The following is a 17834-nucleotide window of genomic DNA, read 5'->3' as shown; positions in this document are numbered from 1 at the left end:
AATGGAACTCGGATTGAATAATGAAGACACCGACCTGGTACTGTGTGTCTACGTGGAAAAGCTCCGTGGTCCACGGCACGGTGTATAGTATATGTTTTATCCAGGCTATCCAACCCTTTTTTCAGATCTTTTTAAGTCATGAGCCCAAAAATAAGCAAAGCTCAAGTGGAATCCGAGTTGCTTTTCACTGGCCTCATCTCGGATGAACACAGCATGGGTACTATGTATACTTGAAAAAGGCTTTGTGGACCACTATGATGTATGTATCCATGCTGTACAATCATTTTGTTGGATCAGTTTAGGGCATGAGCCCAAAACTAAGGCAAATTCAAATCTCAAGTGGACCACGCCAGAGGAAACGGTGGTGATTGAACACGTATGTGATTAGGTCACACAGACATGATGATATTTTATCAATCACCTAATCTAATGCAGTGATAAAAGGTTTGGATGAATCTGATATTTGTTTTTTTTTCAAAAAATAAAAAATAAAAATAAAAATCCTTCATTTGAGTTTACGTGACCTAATCCCGCTGAGATGGCAAATAAACATTACAGAGGGTCCTGGGAGATTTTTAATGGTGGATGTTCTATCACTGCATTTTTCCTATGATATGGTCCACCTGAGATTTGGATCTGCCTCATTGTTGGGTTCATGTTCTAAAATGATCCTGCAAAATGGATCAACAGCATGGATAAAACGCAGCCACCATGGCCGGGGACAAAACATTTCCATTAGCACACAATACGAACCTGGGTGTTGTATGCTACACTAGGCAATGGAATGCCATGAAAAGTGCGCGAGTGTTCCTTAATCCAAAGGCTTATGGTTCACTCATCTAGACCATTGGTCTATTTGATCTCATGGATGGACCATGGACCCTAGCTTTCCTAACTGCAATTACACCTATGAATGACCCTAAATTTAATTATTGTGGCTAATACCTGATCATCTTAATTTTTACTTCATGCTACTAACATGACACATGGAGAGAAAAGCGTGAAACGATAAAGAATAAGAGTATCGTCTTTCTCCTATGATTAAAATTTTGAATCTACAACGAGAGTTCTTGAGTTCACCAAATTTTTGTTTTTAATATTTTGTTGAATATTGTGTATATAATTTCTCAATTATATTAATAATAAAGAAAACCCAAACCCTAATTTCAAATTATCTAATATAGCAAAATTCTTCTAAAGTCTAATTTCTAATTCTAGCAAAACCCTTCAAAAACTTAATTCATCAAAAATAAAAAGTCTAGATAAACCTTAATGGAGGATTCCTAACATGATCACAAGCAAAATAGATAAATAAATAAATAAATTTAGAACTCTAAAAATAAAGAGATGACAAAAAAATAAAAATTACTAAAAATAGCAAAATTTTCTAAAATCACATAGTTGAATTGAAGAAGTGCTTTTTCTGACAAATGGATGAATTCAGTCGACATAACTCGCCAGTTGATCCCAGAAGCATTGTTACATAAAAATTGATAAGTCACGCGTTCTCTGACAATACTCAAATCAAAAGTTACAAGCAATTTCCGGTTCACATTCGCAATAACTATCTCTCTATCCAGAATGATTTTTTTTTTAAGTGAATGTGCTGGACGAGTTACGAATGGACCCGTATTTGATGGACTACTACTTTTGTTTGGGCTACTTTAGATATAGCCATGCAAAGAATGGATCGGTGGCATGTCCTACATCCTGACATTAGAGCATCTTAAATTTGAATCATGAAACATGCATCGTGGGTCCCCCGGTGAATGAATAGAAAACTTTGATAAAACTTTCTCGACTGACTCCCTGCATGTGAACGGGATCTCAACGGTTCCGTATTATTATTCTCATGTTGACGAATAGAGGTCACAAAACAAAAAATAAATTTTTTTGGATGTAACCTTTCTTGGAAATGGCTCGTGTCCCCACATATTCTCTGGTGTTAGAAAATAACACGAAAATCACCATCCGACCACCGACCATGTAGCACGGGATGTATGCCTATGTAGCACGGGATGTATGCCTATATAAGACGGATGCCATCTCAGGAAATGCTGTGATTGAGTCAGTGATTGAGAGAGAGAGAGAGAGAGAGAGAGAGAGAGAGAGAGAGAGAGAGAGAGAGGATGAAAGTAGAACAAGTTCTTCACATGAATGGAGGAATTGAAGATAATAGCTACGCTAAGAACTCCTTTCTTCAGGTACCTCCTCTCCCCCGTGTTTGTGTCAGGAAATGTTGTGACTACTCTGCGGTCCTGCTTAGCCCATGGGGCTAGATCTGAATCGTTCATCCAATGCATTACACTTTCCACATACTTGGCCCAAAAATTAAGCGGGTCTGATCACGCTTGCAACAGTTGTAGAAGAAGCTTATATACTCTACAATCGTTGCAGAGGATCCGGCATGGACTCTCTATACTCTTAATTATTTTTCCTCATTATCTTATAATCTTATTCATTGACTCATTCATGTATTTTCTTTGGTAGAGGAAGGTTATATCCATAATGAAGCCCATGATAGAAGAAGCTTTACTACATGCCTACTGCAACACATTCCCACATAGCATGGGAATTGCAGACTTGGGTTGTTCATCAGGCCCCAACACTTTGATGGTCATCTCCAAAATCATGGATACCATTGCTGGAAATTGTGACCGTCTAAAACATCCATTGCCGGAGTTGCGTGTGTACTTGAATGACCTTCCAGGGAACGACTTCAATACCGTTTTCAGGTCGTTGCCCGCTTTCTATGAGAAATTGAAGGAAGAGAAAGGAGATGAATTTGGGCCATGTTTCATTGGTGGGGTCCCGGGTTCCTTCTATGGTAGGCTTTTTGCACGAAAAAGCCTTCACTTCATCCATTCTTCTTACAGCCTCATGTGGTTGTCCAAGGTTTGATTCTTTGTTCATGGCACATATCTTCTGTAGTGATAATTCGCTGTATTAGTTATATTAATGTGATGTTTCATTCACTTTCTAAATCGATCCAGACCGGACCATAGGCCTGAGGTAAATGAAGCATAACCCAAAAATTGGACTGATCAAACAAACCTAATAATCAAATTGGTGGCTATAAAAATGGACCATTATGCAATAAAATGGTCTGTAGCCAAATTCAACTGGAAATGATACAACAATTTGGACGGTCTAGATGACTGCAGATATACACAAATCAAAAGAATGATTGTGAATTAGTCAATCTAGCTCAGCCAAACAACTAATGTCAGTTGGCATCTTGATAATGGCAGGTTCCTGCAGGGCTTGAGAGTGAAAATGGAGTAGCATTAAACAAAGGGAACATCTACATGGCGAAGACGAGTCCTCCTATCGTTTTTAAAGCGTATCTGGAGCAATTCCAGAAAGATTTCTTGACATTTCTCAAGGCCCGTGCAGAAGAAATGATTGGTGGTGGACGTATGGTCCTAACACTTTTGGGTAGGAAGAGTGCAGATCCCTCTAGCAAAGAGTGTTGTTACATTTGGGAATTGCTAGCACAGGCCCTCAATGATATTGCCTCACAGGTCTCTCTCTCTCTCTCTCTCTCTCTCTCTCTCTCTCCAGTATCCACTGTGGGACCTACCTTTTCCACGAAGATAGACTTTCTTAAACATGTTAATACAATAATTAAGAACCGCTCTCATCCAATCGGGGATCCATTGACTGATTTATTTATTTGTTTTCATTGACTGATATCATTTGCATCCTATTGTCATAAATCATAAGTGGGTTTACTTTCAATGTAGGGTCTGATTGAAGAAGAGAAAGTGGATTCGTTCAATCTGCCACAATACACACCCTCACCACAGGAGCTCGATGAACTCGTTCAAAAGGAAGGATCCTTCATCCTCCATCGGCTACAAGTCTCCCAAGTAAAGTGGGACATCGAAGATGAAGTTGATGATGGTTTTGCTTTGGCGAGGGGACAAAAGGTGGCCCAGTATATGAGAGCCGTCGCTGAACCTCTAATCGCGGCACATTTCGGAGAGGCAATTCTGGATGTCTTGTTCAAACGATACAGTGAAATTGTCTCTGAGCAGATGAAGACAGGGGAAACCAAGTTCACTAATGTCAGCATTTCCATGGAAAGAAAGGGGGATGAGGATCTATGCATTTGACTCAAACGGTTACCCCAACTATGTTTGTATCTGTATTAAGGAAATGAATGTGGTGGGGGCGTTTAGGATCCTGAAAATGTCAAAGAAAAGAAAGAACATGTAGGGATGATCAAGGATCATGAATGCATGTCCAAAGTGTTGGCCATCATCAACGACCCCACAAGAAAATTGAGTACTCCTTTTGGATCTCATGTTTTCAAACTTTATTTATCTTATTAGTTTATTAGAGTTGTGTAAGTTATTATATAAATTTGGACTCTAGTTAAAGATGGTTTAGGAGATTTGAGTAGGGTTGATTGTACCAGCTATAAATCTATATATGGATGTAGGGTGGATACTTTATCAGTCCGTAAAACGATTAATGTTATTTTACTTTTGAGAATTGCTAGCTAGTTATATGGGAATCATGGTCCATCGATCATGAGGATGACGAAAGCTTACCTGAGTGTGCCGTTAATGACTGAGCTTGAGCTTGTTAAATATATAGCTCTTTCTAAAATAAAATTTAAAAAAGAAAAAAAAAAAAAGAAAAAAAAAAAAAAGGAAAAAAGAGCTTGTTAAATAGGATGATCAGTCATTGTCTTTTACTCCTCACTGCCATAGACAATGGGATTTCCATTGCCTAAACTTTGGAGATAATGGCTTGCTTCCTGTGAGCACAGGTCGGCGGCCGAGAAATACCAATCATCGTATCCGGTACGGCTCTATTGCCACCACACCTAGCTCGCAAGGCAGAGAGGCTGTACTCAATTGCAACACATAATTGTGGAAGTTGGTATGGTACTCCAAGGGTGCATTGTACATATACACCACCATCGTGGCCCCACCTGATGCCCATTTCATTATTCTAAGCCATCTGCATCCTCCAATTGATATGTGTACCATGTGTGGCCTATCATAAAATTAAATTCTACATTTTTCTACTCAAGACACATGTGGTACCCTGATATATAAAGTAATAGATATATCTAGTCTTTTAACTATACTAACTTGAGATATAACTGGGTATCTATTAGTCGATTATGAACAATACTCTGAATAATTTATTTTATTAAAACTATTGATATGAAACCATGGTAGCCATTGTTTCATTTATCAAAGTGGGACTGCACATAATTTATTCTGTTAAAATTACTTATAAGGAACCATGGTAGCCATCGGTTCATTTACCAAAGCGGGACTGCACTTGATAAAAAAAATATGAGCACTCCCAAGAGGTGTGTGTGGCATGGAAATCTCATGTAGGCTGTTTTATTTAGGTCCCATGTTGGGTTATATGATAGGCGAGCCCGGGGCCTTTGTCTTGGGCCGCCTGAATGTCTCGATCTCTTGTGCATGTCCTAGTTTATAATAAAATATTTTCTCCTTATTAAAAAAGTTAAAGGATTGTTCACGCCAATTTAGGATAAAAATTGAGGGATTGATTCATTTTTGTAATTGAATCTATTTGAAATGCTTAGGTATTATATCATGTGTCTCAACGGGCTGATTTAAAATGTGGGTTGAACAATCATTGGCGATGTAAATCTAAATTGAGAAATCAATGGTTAATCAAAAGGCCGATTCATCTTAAACTTTATAAGTACACTGAGTTGTCATAACTCAAGATTGGAAGATTAAGATAGGAGGATTGTGAATTATTGGGTGATAATGTATAATGTAGGTTATGTGTATTCCCACACACATATATACTAATATAGATATTTTTATGATAATACCCAATAACTTTCAATACCCGGGTATTGAAAAGTTCCAAGTGTTACAGTGTACCCCTTAAAAATAATTTTGTCCTCAAAATTTAAATACTTCTACCATGTACTTAAAATATTTTAATTTATAGGTTTTGAGTTCTCACTATGTTCCTCGTGAGGTAGATTTGCATGTGTGTGTGTGTGTGTGTGTGTGTGTGTATAACTCCATGAGGAATGGGGGAAGGTCCCGTCACAGGGATCTCCTCCTCCTTAAGCGTGAGAGCTTAAGGAGGTATTGGTAGGATCTCCTCCTCCTTAAGCATGAGAGCTTCTCGCTCGGTGAGGAACAAGGGAAGGTCCCGTCACCGGGATTCATCCCTAGGTAAGAAAAAGGTAATCGGAAATTAGGGGTGGGATTGCCGAACCCTCCCGAGTATCAGCCAAGGCTACAGGAAGGAGGCGAACTACTCTAGGGCATCTCCTAGTTACCAGAGATTGCTAGGTTTCACAGTCTTCATCGGCAACCTCCCTTTTGATTGCTCTCGTAAAGATATTGGCATCATTTTTGGGAAGTATGGGAAGGTAAAAGAAGTTTACCTACTTACATTCCCCGGATCGCTCAAACCGAGAGGGTTCACGCTTGTGCGCTTCCTCTACGAAGATGAAGCCAAAGCTACCATTGGAGTGTTGGATGGTAGACGAATTGATGGAAGAGTGGTCTCCATTTAGGCAGCGATCTCCTAACTAGGCCCACAAAGGAAATCCAATCATACCCATCAACAACACTCGAATCCGGAACCCCTGAAGCCAAACTCCTACAGTGAAATCCTCAAGAGAAAACCCCCTCCCTCAGATCTGAAATTGACAGGTGCTGACTCTTTTACTGTAATAGCGGACTTAGCCTTGGTCGACCATAAGATACGTTGCTTGGAGATGTCTCTAGTGTGTTACTCCAACTAACCATATACTCCCATCATTCAGCTTCTCCGGACCCTCAGGAACTCCATATTTGTAGCATCGGTTGTGGATGTTGTCAGGATAACACCACAAGCATTTCTTCTATAATTCAAATCTATAGAGGAACTCAGAGATTTTTCCACCGACTCTACCCTCCATTCAACCATGGGCTTGGACGGGTTTGAACCTTAGCACCCTAATTCCATGATAGGGCATGGCGGCTCTTGTATTAGATTGCATGGCATCCCTGCCCATGCCTAGTTTGAATCAGTGATCGTGGATATCAGACAACACTTTGGTAAGGTAGTTCAAGTTGACTTAACGGCAAGATATGGCATTTTCTAGGTCTTTGCAAGGGTGAAGATTATCTTAAGGCCTGGAAGAGACTTATCCAAAGTGGTAGAACTCAAGGAGGGTCAGGAAGTCTACCTGATATTTGCAGTTATTGAGGATCCCGGGGGTGAGCTCCGAAACTTCTTCCACTCTCACCCTACCCCTAAGGAACCACCAGATAAATATCACAATACAAGAGATTGGGTACTATCTACCTTCTACCATAACAAGGGAGAGCAACTAGGTCGTCCACCATCTGTTTTGACAAAATACGCCTTACAGTGCTAGTGTAACTGACTCCTCGGCAAGTCTAGGCAACAGATTCCTGAGCGATGTGAGCCCTCAGGACTCTTTCATCCTAGCCATGCTAGCTTTTGCAGAATCGTTAGCCATTGCCTTTCCTTCTAGGGAAGTAGATCAATTGAAAGAGCCTAATATTCAGCAACAGAACACTCCAGCTCTGCAAACTGAGGATGTATCTAGAACAAAGGCTCAGTGTACACTCTCACATAGCCACCGCCCAGCTCCCACAGCTACCATTCAATTAGCGTAGGTCACCATCCATCACAGGTCTTAGTTAGCAACAAAACACGAATGTTGATCAAGCCATCAGCGCGAATAGATCCCAATTGCATCCCCTCATGTAGGAAAATGATAGTATTAGAGCCGGAAACATGTCTGACTGCCAAATCACCCCCAACCTCTCCTTTCCCAATCGTAGGAGAATGCTCTCCCAATCAGAGGGAGCTAAGCCAAGGAACCTTATAGCCATTTCCCAACCATCTAGAGAGAACTCTCCTTCTTAGGTGATATCGACAGCTAGAATCGAAGCTCCTTCTCTTGATATTGGCCAATTTCATATAGACCTATTACCCTTCTTCCATGCTTGTCCTAATCAAAGCCCAGACCATCCCCAGCAAGATAGCCATATTCTACCCAACAATGCAAAGCAAGTGTCAGTCACAAAAACAGAATCAGTCAGAGAGAAGTTTGCAGTGGAAAATTCAAATGAACAGCCAGCTTTAGAAGTGGACAGGGGAAACATTAATGGAGAGGCAAATAGTGATGCATGAGTTTTCTGGAGTAGTTTCATCAAGTCTTGGCGTGGCAGAAAGAGAAGCAAGAGCAATAGGGCGATTAACTCGAGAAGTGCATCAGATGGATAGTATCCTTCTTTGGAATGTGAGGGGAATCGGTAATTCTCCCTCGGTCAGACATGAGAAAAGGCTTATCTCCATTCACAAACTAGTGATTGTGATTATAATAGAACCCATGGTTACAGACTCTAGAAGAGTGAGTACAGGGTTAAAGCTGGGTTTCCATTGCTCCATCTCCAATGCAGCGGTAGGGGGTAAATTTTGAGTTTTCCACGACGCAACAATTTCTGTGGACTCTCTATCATCGTTAGACCAATTCCTTGCATTCAGGGCCAGGGTGTCTAATCTCGATCATCCTCTTCACTTCACCTGTGTTTACGCCAAATGCTATTACTTGCGCAGGATGGACTTATGGTCAGACTTGGCTAATCAGGCCAACTCTTTTACAGGGCCTTAGATTGTATGTGGGGACTTCAACGTGGTCACTTCCCAATCAGAGAGAATTGGTGGAAACTCGCTGGTGGGTCCTAGCTCCAAAGAGTTTACTGAGGCTATTAATTAAGCTAGTCTAATAGATGCAAGATTTTCAGGGAATGCCTTCACCTGGTGCAACAACCGATCAAGGATAAACAGAAAATGGGCTAGGTTCGATCGAGCCCTATGCTCCCCAGCTTGGCTTCAGAGGTTCCCTTCCTTCAACGTGTAACATCTACCCCGTGCCAACTCAGACCACTCCCCTCTCCTACTATCTTCCCCATCATCCCCTCCCTTTCCCCCGAGGCCTTTCCGCTTCCAAAGAATGTGGATTTAGCATAAGGCTTCCAGGATATAGTCTCCGATGCATGGAAATTAGATGTTTTCATCAACCCGATGATTCACCTCCTAAACCAGATGAAGAACACCAAAGTAGCATTGAAGAGCTGGAATAAAGATGAATTTAGCAATATCTTCTCCCAGATTAAGGTCTCCATATCGCGAGTGGAGAAGCTCGAATAGGAAGCGATTGCCTCCCTATCTTCTCTAAACCTCTCGAACCTAGAAATGGAGAAAAACAAGCTGTCTCGACTGAAATTTCTGGAAGAAATATTATGGAAGTAGAAATCCAGAAACAAGTGGCTCAAAGAAGGAGATAGAAACTCCAAGTTTTTCCATGCTTCCACAACCAATCACATTAGAAGAGCTCAAATAAGAGAAATTGTGTTAAAGAACGAGTCCAAAACTAACGATCAATCCCAAATGAAAGACGAAGGAGCTAACTTCGTCGAGGCCCTCTATTCAGCTGAAGCAACGACGCCCATTAGAGACTTCATCAACATGATCACTGCTTTGGTCTCCCCAGAAGACAATGGCTTCCTCCTTGCTCTCCGTTCGATAGATGAAGTGAAATTGGCTGTTTTAGCACTGCCTGTGGACGGGGCCCCTGGCCCAGATGGGTTCTCTGGTGCCTTCTTTTCGTTGTGCTGGAATATTATTGGCGCAGACCTCCACTGAGCAGTTAAATTCCTCTTCCAGGGAGGTACGATCCCTAGAGCCTTCTTTGCATCTCTCCTATGCTTAATCCCAAAATGTCTGGCGTCTAAGTCTTTTTCTAATTTTCGTCCAATTAGTCTATGCAATTGTGTATATAAGATTTTTTCTAAGGTGATTTTAGCAAGGTTAAACTCCATCCTTCCTAAGCTTATATTAGAGAAGCAAATGACATTTGTTCAAGGGAGATCAATAGCGGATAGCATAGCCTTGGCGTAAGAACTTTCCCAAGACATAGACAAGAAGGTCAGGGGTAGTAATATTATATTCAAGATCGATCTCGAGAAAGCCTACGACTGCGTGAGCTAGTCCTTCCTCAAGGCCGTTCTCCAAAGATTTGGGTTCAGTCAAGCGTGGATCTCTCTAGTTGAGCAATGCTAGTCGGGCCCGTGGTTCTCAGTGCTTTTCAAAGGCGATGCCTCGAGCTTCTTCAAATCAGAAAGAGGGCTCCACCAGGGAGACCCCCTCTTGCCCCGTCTATTCATTTTAATCATGAATGTCCTCAATAGGGGCATTAAATTGCTGATTGAATCCAATAAATGTCAGCCCTTTAGGACCAGAAGAGGAAGCTAGACTATTTCCCACCTTCTCTTTGTGGACGACACAACAATTTTCATCAATGGTAGTAGCTCATCACTCAAAAATCTGATGGCTTTTCTATAGCAGTTCAAGAACGTGTTAGGCCTCAAGATCAACAATGCCAAGAGCAGCTTCATGATATCCTCAAAGATAACAGAAAGTAGGATTCGGGGTATTGAGAGGGTGTTCGGGATTGCTAGATCGGTTTCTAACTTTCTCTACCTTGGTGTGCCACTGTCCAAAGGTAGAATCCGCTCTTCCTCATATCAGCCACTTGTGGAGAAAATTTTGTCATGCATTTTGGGTTGAAAGGCCTACTTCCTGAACCAGGCCGCCAGGATCACCCTTATTAAACACGTCCTCTCGAGTATTCTTAATTATACACACTTGCGATGGTAGAAATACCGAAAAAGACGTTGACGGCCCTGGAAAATGGATTCGCTGACTTCTTTTGGGGGTGGTCTGAAGGAAAAAAGAACCTCCATTGGGTTAGTTGGAAAAAAATCTCTACCCCAACTAAGGAAGGAGGGCTGGGAATCAAAACTTTAAGTGACCTCGTAGCGGCCCTGAGATTGAAAAGGGCCTGGACCATCTTCTTCAGCCACAAGAGCAGCCTATAGGCGAGATTCATGCGATCTAAATAGGCATCAACGACTCGCATGACACCTCCATTCAGTGCCAGTCTAACTCCTCGACGTGGAAAAAAGTTAGTAAACTTCTTGACCTCCTTGAGGATAACTCCCGTTTGTTGCTGGGGGATGGGAACAACAATTTTTGGAATGAGAACTGGACGGGGCTTGGCCCTCTTAAAAGATGGATTCTAGGCAACATCCCTCCTTAATTACAAGACCTAAGGATCAAGGATATAATTGGGCTTGATGGCCTCCTTCACAACTCCCGTCTCCCAGCCTCAGTTCGTATTTACGTAATTGTTGAAGGCTTATCACTTAATCAGGACGATGATCAGGTTGTTTGGATTAGAGAGAAGTCTGAAGAATTCTCCATCAAATCAGCGTGACAGCTCATCCGTGCCCATGGCCAGACACGCAATTGGGCCAAGTGGGCGTGACACTCCCACCTTCCTCCAAAAATTGTGGTTTTCTCTTGGAAAATCCTAAACAATGCTGTCCCAGTCGACAACAACTTGAAAAGGAAGGGCATCCAAATGGCCTCTTCCTGCATCTGTTGTACGCCACTCTGCCAAATAGAGGAATCCCTCGATCACCTCTTCATCGAAGGTGAGCTTGCTTCATCCATTAGGAGTCACTTCTTATCCATTCTTTCCATTGCTTTCCTCCCTAACCAATCGGCTATGGGGAGATCTTCCCAATGGTGGGCCATGCTCTTCCTCATTGGGCGTCCTTAGAGGGCTGACCTCGACCCTGATCCTCTGGGAGATCTAGAAGGCTAGGAACACGCAACGGTTTGAAGAGGTTCTATTCAATGCATCTCAATCCATTCGCCAGGTTCAGTCTTGTCTCTTCCTCTTGTCCAATACCTTTCCCCTCCCTTCGAGTAAAAATCAGGCAAACAGGGACGTCGTGGCAAATCTTGGGCTCGTTCCGGGTAGAAGCATTCCTCCTATGTCTTATGTGAAATGGGTAAAAGCTAACATGGGCGGAATGAAGTTGAATGTAGATGACTCTTCTAGGGGCAATCCCGGCCCTTCTGGCACTACAACAAATTAGACTTTTTGCAACGATTTTTTTAGCGACGAGTCTAATTTCATTGGAAAAAGTCAATTTTTACGATGACATTTCAAGTCGTTGTAAAAAATAGATTATTTACAATGATAGTTTAAATCTTCGCTAATAGTTAACTTTTTTGCGACGAGCTTCAATTGTCGTCGCAAAACTTGTCGTATGAATTTTTCACAATGAGCTTAACCAGTCATCGCTAATAGCCACTTTTTGTGACAAATTAGATGTCGTAAAAAAAAGTTTTTTACGACAACACAAAAGTTGTCACAAACAGTAGCTTTTGCGACAATTGGTTAAGCTTGTTGTGAAAATACAATATTAGACTTTTTTTCATAGTTTTTTTTTTTTTTGCAATGACTAGTTCAACGCAAAAAATACTGAATTATATTTTTTATGATGAATGTAGTTTTATTACGAAATGTTAGAGTATTTGCAATAACATTGTAAATCATCACAAATAGTTGACGTTTTGTGACGGGCTATAATTATCGTCGCTAAAACGTTTCCCACCAATTTCTCCCGAGAAAATATTGAGTGTTGTGACATTATTTTTTGTAACAATGTAAAAGTTGCTGCAAATAGTTTGTTTTAGTGACAATTAGGTTAACTCGTAGGGATAAATACCAACTGAAGCTTTTTGCGACGAATGTAGTTTCATTGCGAAATGCTAGAGTATTTGCAACAACATTGTAAATCATCGCAAATAATTGACGTTTTTACGACGAGCTATAATTATCATCGCAAAAATGTTTCCCACCAATTTCTCTCGAGAAAATTACATGGCGAGAAAGATGTTTCGCCACATGTTTCAATCGTTATCACTAATGTCCACTTTATTCGACATTGAGTGTCGTTGCAAAACATCATTTTTTGCAACGACACAAAAGTCGCTGTAAATAGTTTGTTTTAGCGACGACTAGGTTAACTCGTTGCAACAAATACCAACTGATGCTTTTTGCAACGAATATAGTTTCATTGCGAAATGGTAGAGTATTTGCAACAATATTGTAAATCATCGCAAATAATGAACGTTTTTGCGACGAGTTATAATTATCATCGCTAAAACGTTTCCCACCAATTTTTTTCGTGAAAATCACATGGCGGGAAAGACGTTTCGTCACGCGTTTCAATCGTTATTGCTAATGTCCACTTTATGCGACGAATTGAGTGTCGTCGCAAAATATTAGTTTTTGCAACAACAAAAAAGTCGTTACAAATAGTTTGTTTTAGCGACGACTAGGTTAACTCGTTGCGATAAATATCAACTGAAGCTTTTTGCGACGAACATAGTTTCATTGCGAAATGTTAGAGTATTTGCAACAACATTGTAAATGATCGCAAATAGTAAACATTTTTACGACGAGCTATAATTATCGTCGCTAAAATGTTGTCCACCAATTTTTTTCAAAAAAATTACATGGTGGGAAAGACGTTTCGTCACATATTTTAATCGTCATCACTAATGTCCACTTTATGCGATGAATTGAGTGTCATCGCAAAACATTAGTTTTTGCAACGACACAAAAGTCGCTGCAAATAGTTTGTTTTAGCGACGATTAGGTTAACTCGTTGCGATAAATATCAACTAAAGATTTTTGCGACGAATATAATTTTATTGCGAAATGTTAGAGTATTTGCAACAACATTGTAAATCATCATAAAAAGTAGATGTTTTTGCCATGGGCTATAATTATCGTCGCTAAAATGTTTCTCACCAATTTTTTTCGAAAAAGTTACATGGCGGGAAAGACGTTTTGCCATTCGTTTCAATCGTCATCGCTAATGTCCACTTTATGCGACGAATTGAGTGTCGTCGCAAAACATCATTTTTTGCAATGACACAAAAGTGGCTGCAAATAGTTTGTTTTAACGACGACTAGGTTAACTCGTTGCGACAAATACCAACTGAAGCTTTTTATGACGAATGTAGTTTCATTGCGAAATGGTAGAGTATTTGTAATAACATCGTAAATTATTTGCTTGTGTACTCTTATGAATAGTTTTCTTTCATCTATCTGTGTGCTCATTAATTAAACAGTGGAAACCAACGTATATTAGCTCTTTAAGTTCCTGATCGATGATTGAACAGTGCACATTACTGATGATTGCTTGATCGACTTCCTAATCAAGAATCGGACAACATGAAGTGTTGTTGAACATCTGATGAACTTCCAATTAATGATTGAACGGTACAAACTAATATAAATCTTGTTATCAATTCCCCTATTGACGATGGAATGGTGCATATTGACAATTGCTTGATCGACCTCCAATTAACAATCGAACGATAGAAAGTGTTATTGACCATCCGATCAACACCTCCAATCCTTTATCGGATTGTGGAAATCATCGTACATCACTTCATTAAGTCTCTAATCAACAATCGAATGTTAGACATCACCGAAAATCACAAGATCAACCTCCTAATCAATGATCGTACAACACAACATGCTTTCGACCATTAAATCAACCTCCAATCATCGATTGAATGGTGGATGGATGGGATGGGATGGATGGATGTTTGGACGGTTGGATGGAATAGTTAGATGGATGGATAAATGGGATGGTTGGATGGATCAATATGTGAATAGATGGGATGGATGGACCAATGAATGAGATATTTGGGATGAATTGATGGGATGGATGGATGTTTGGATGGTTAGATGGACGGATCTGATGATTGGATGGATGGATGGATATATTAATCGATGGGATGGTTGGATGGGATGGTTATATGAATATTGATAGATTGATTGATGGGATGGATGGTTGGATGGATGTTTGGATGTGATGGATAAATGATTGGATGATTGAGATGAGAATGGATGGGTGGTTGTTTGGATGGATACATGATATGGATAGATAGATAGATGTTTTGATGATTAGATAGAATGAATGGATGGATGGGTTGGTTCGATAGATCGTTAGATGGATAGCTGGGATAGATGGATGAATGGATGGATGGGATGGTTGGATGAATGTATGGATGAATGGATGGGGTGGTTATATGGGTAGATGGCATGTATGGATAAATGTTTCGTTGATTGATGGGATGATCAGATGTATGAACGAGATGGTTGGATGTTGGATGGATGGATAGTATGGTTAGATGGATAGATGCATAGATGGATGTTTGGATGATTGGATATATAGATGGATGGAATGGTTGGATAGATGGATTAATGGATGTTTGAATGATTGTATGAGATGAATAAATGGTTAGATGGGGGATACAATGGTTGGATGGGGGATGAGATGAATGAGGCTCTAATGGGCGACTAAGGGGCCAATAAGATGTATGAATTCTATCCACACAACCCATCCATTTATACGCATCATTTTAGAGTATGACCCCACGAATAACGAAGATCCAAGGCTTAAATGGACCACAAAGTGGGGATTAAATTCCTACCATTGAAAAATTCTTGGGGGCCATAGAAGTTTTTGATTAAGATGATATTTACTTTTTCACTTCATCCATGTGTATATGACCATATCAACAGGTTGGATGACAAATAAACAATATGGTCGACCCTAAAAAGGTTTCAATGGTGACCATCCTTAGCACCATTTCCTGTGGCGAGGTCCACTTGATACGTAGATATGCATTTTTTTTAAAAAAATCTACTATAATTTAAAATGACATGAAAAAATGGATGGTCAGTGTGGATACAATTCATACATATCTCCTATGGAGTGGATGGATTGGATGTCAAATAAACAGTACAGTGTACCTTAGAAGGATTTTAATGGTGGATATCCAATCGCTATTATTTTCCTGTGGTGTGGTTCAAATTATATTTATATCCCATCCATTTTTGGTGTAAAGACCTAAAATGATTTGTAAAAATGGACGAATGGAATGGATGAAATACATACATCATGATGGGGTCCACAGAGCACTGACCACCAACCATCGGGCTGGTGGTGGCAGGGGGAAACAGATTGGATCAAACTGATGTTTGTGTTTTCTCTTCATTCATATCTTTTTGATATTATGAACAGGTTGGATGGCAAATAAACATTACTGTCGGCCAAAGAAAGGTATCAACGGTGGAAATCATTATTCCACATTGTTTCACGTGGCATGGTCCACTTGAGTTTTGGATTTACTGGAAATTTGGAACAACCTACACCGTTCATCAAAATTTTGAGATCATTTCTGAGAATTATCCAAAACATGAATTATATCCAAATATTAAATGGACCACACCACAAATAAAGGGAATGGATTGGCTACAACCACCCCCCCCCCCCCCCCCAAATGGTTGGTGGTCCATGCTATGTGGGCTCCACCATAATGTATGTGTTTCATCCATGCCATCCATCTATTTTTAAAGATCATATTACGGCATGAGACCAAAAATGAGGTACATCCCAATCTTAAATGGACCACATTACATGAAATAGTGTTGAATGAGTGTCAACCATTAAAAACATTTTGGGGGCTATAAAAGTTTTGGATCGAGATGATTCTTTTTCCCCCTTCATCTAGGCCTATATGACCTAATAAACAGATTGGATGTCAAATAAACATCATGGTGGGTCTTAGGAAGGTTTCAACGGTGGGAATCACTCTCCCCACTGTTTTCTGTAGTTGGGTCTACTAAAGCTTTGGATCTGCCTCATTCTTTCGATCATGCCCTGAAATAATATCTCCAAATGGATGGACGGTGTGGATACAACACATACATCATAGTGGGCTCCACAGAATTTGGTGACGTCACTTCAGTAGCAAGTCTCGCTACACAACCTGTCAGTAGCTAATCCACGTCCCCCTCTCCTCTCCGTCGCCCTAATCCTCTCTCTCTCTCTCTCTCCCTCTCGATCTGTCCCTCAGTCCTCTCTCTCTTTCTGTCTTTGATCCACGAACGCCCTGCCCACGCACGCCCTCGCTCTCTCTGAAGACTATTTGTCGAACGTGAGGTCTCTCTCTCTTTCTCTCTCTCTCTCGAACGTGAGGGATTTTAGGGCTTACAGATTTGAATGTGGACCCCGAATTGTGGTTTTTCTGATTTTACAAATTAGGGATTTGGGGATTTTAGGATTATGGGGATCTGAGGATTTTTGGAATTGGGGATTTCACGTCAAGGCGCCAATCGACATTGCTTGCAGAGGTTTGGCTGTGATTCTCTCTCTCTCTCTCTCTCTCTCTCTCTCTCTCTCTCTCTCTTTTCCGGGTTGAAGCTCTGCAACAGATGGTTCTGAGGGCTAGGGTTTGAGTTTGGTTTTGTGGTGGTGATGCTGTTGGGATTGAAGAAGCGGCAACGAGGAGTTCTGTTCGTTTGGCAGATGGACGTCCGATTGGAGCAGACAGTGATGGTGATGAGGGATTGCGGTCTTGAGCTGCCGCCGGGTGATTGGTTAGGCAGGCCACCAGAAATAGCCTAGATCAGATCAGAGAAGATGCTCTGATATGATGTGAAAAGAAAAAATGGTGAGGAAAATTTCCGAATTATCTTATAATACTACTGAGAGAGTAGATACTAGGGAATTAGAGAGTCCTAATTACTCCTGATTACAACAATTCTTCAACATGCCTCTCCCAAATGTGAGTACTTGTTTTAGCCCACCTCATGAATTGATTGATCGTACTAGTTGCGCAGGAATGTTTCCATAAACTCAAGCCAGTGGATTGTCTTTGTATGTACATACGTACAACTTACATGCGTACTACATATATGTGCATATGCAGCCTACGGTAAGATCGACCACTGTGGCCTCACCATGATCCATGTGGGCTGTCCTCCCTGTCCATCATACGTCCCCCCTTGATTACACCTAGAACCCAAAATCCAGCCTGATCCATGACTTGGGTTGGTTACATGACAA

General features: G+C 40.8%; 1 protein-coding gene and 1 long non-coding RNA gene across 2 annotated transcripts; one reads left to right on the top strand and one right to left on the bottom strand.

The window, feature by feature from the left end:
- Positions 1–2065: 2065 nt before the first annotated feature.
- Positions 2066–4500, top strand: LOC131235157 (S-adenosyl-L-methionine:benzoic acid/salicylic acid carboxyl methyltransferase 3-like). Its single transcript, XM_058232297.1, has 4 exons — positions 2066–2204; positions 2491–2895; positions 3252–3524; positions 3747–4500. The coding sequence occupies exons 1-4, from the start codon at positions 2130–2132 to the stop codon at positions 4116–4118; spliced, it is 1125 nt and encodes a 374-aa protein (XP_058088280.1). The 5' UTR covers positions 2066–2129; the 3' UTR covers positions 4119–4500.
- Positions 2423–4598, bottom strand: LOC131235158 (uncharacterized). Its single transcript, XR_009165969.1, has 2 exons — positions 4560–4598; positions 2423–2922 (listed from the first exon to the last, which is right to left on the bottom strand). It is a non-coding gene; the product is annotated as an uncharacterized LOC131235158 (long non-coding RNA).
- Between the last annotated feature and the right edge of the window lie 13236 nt (positions 4599–17834).

The sequence above is a fragment of the Magnolia sinica genome, chromosome 19 (genome assembly GCF_029962835.1).
Source record: "Magnolia sinica isolate HGM2019 chromosome 19, MsV1, whole genome shotgun sequence".
Taxonomy (NCBI): domain Eukaryota; kingdom Viridiplantae; phylum Streptophyta; class Magnoliopsida; order Magnoliales; family Magnoliaceae; genus Magnolia; species Magnolia sinica.
Note: the sequence above shows the minus strand (reverse complement) of the source record. Positions and strands in the feature narration are given on the sequence as shown.

What these genes read in the sequence shown, in the direction of transcription:
- LOC131235157 (XM_058232297.1), top strand. Translation starts at nt 2,130, where the DNA reads ATGAAAGTAGAACAAGTTCTTCACATGAATGGAGGAATTGAAGATAAT. An exon ending in GCCTCATGTGGTTGTCCAAG is followed by an intron (nt 2,896 to 3,251) that starts GTTTGATTCTTT and finishes TGATAATGGCAG; the next exon opens with GTTCCTGCAGGGCTTGAGAG. An exon ending in TCAATGATATTGCCTCACAG is followed by an intron (nt 3,525 to 3,746) that starts GTCTCTCTCTCT and finishes CTTTCAATGTAG; the next exon opens with GGTCTGATTGAAGAAGAGAA.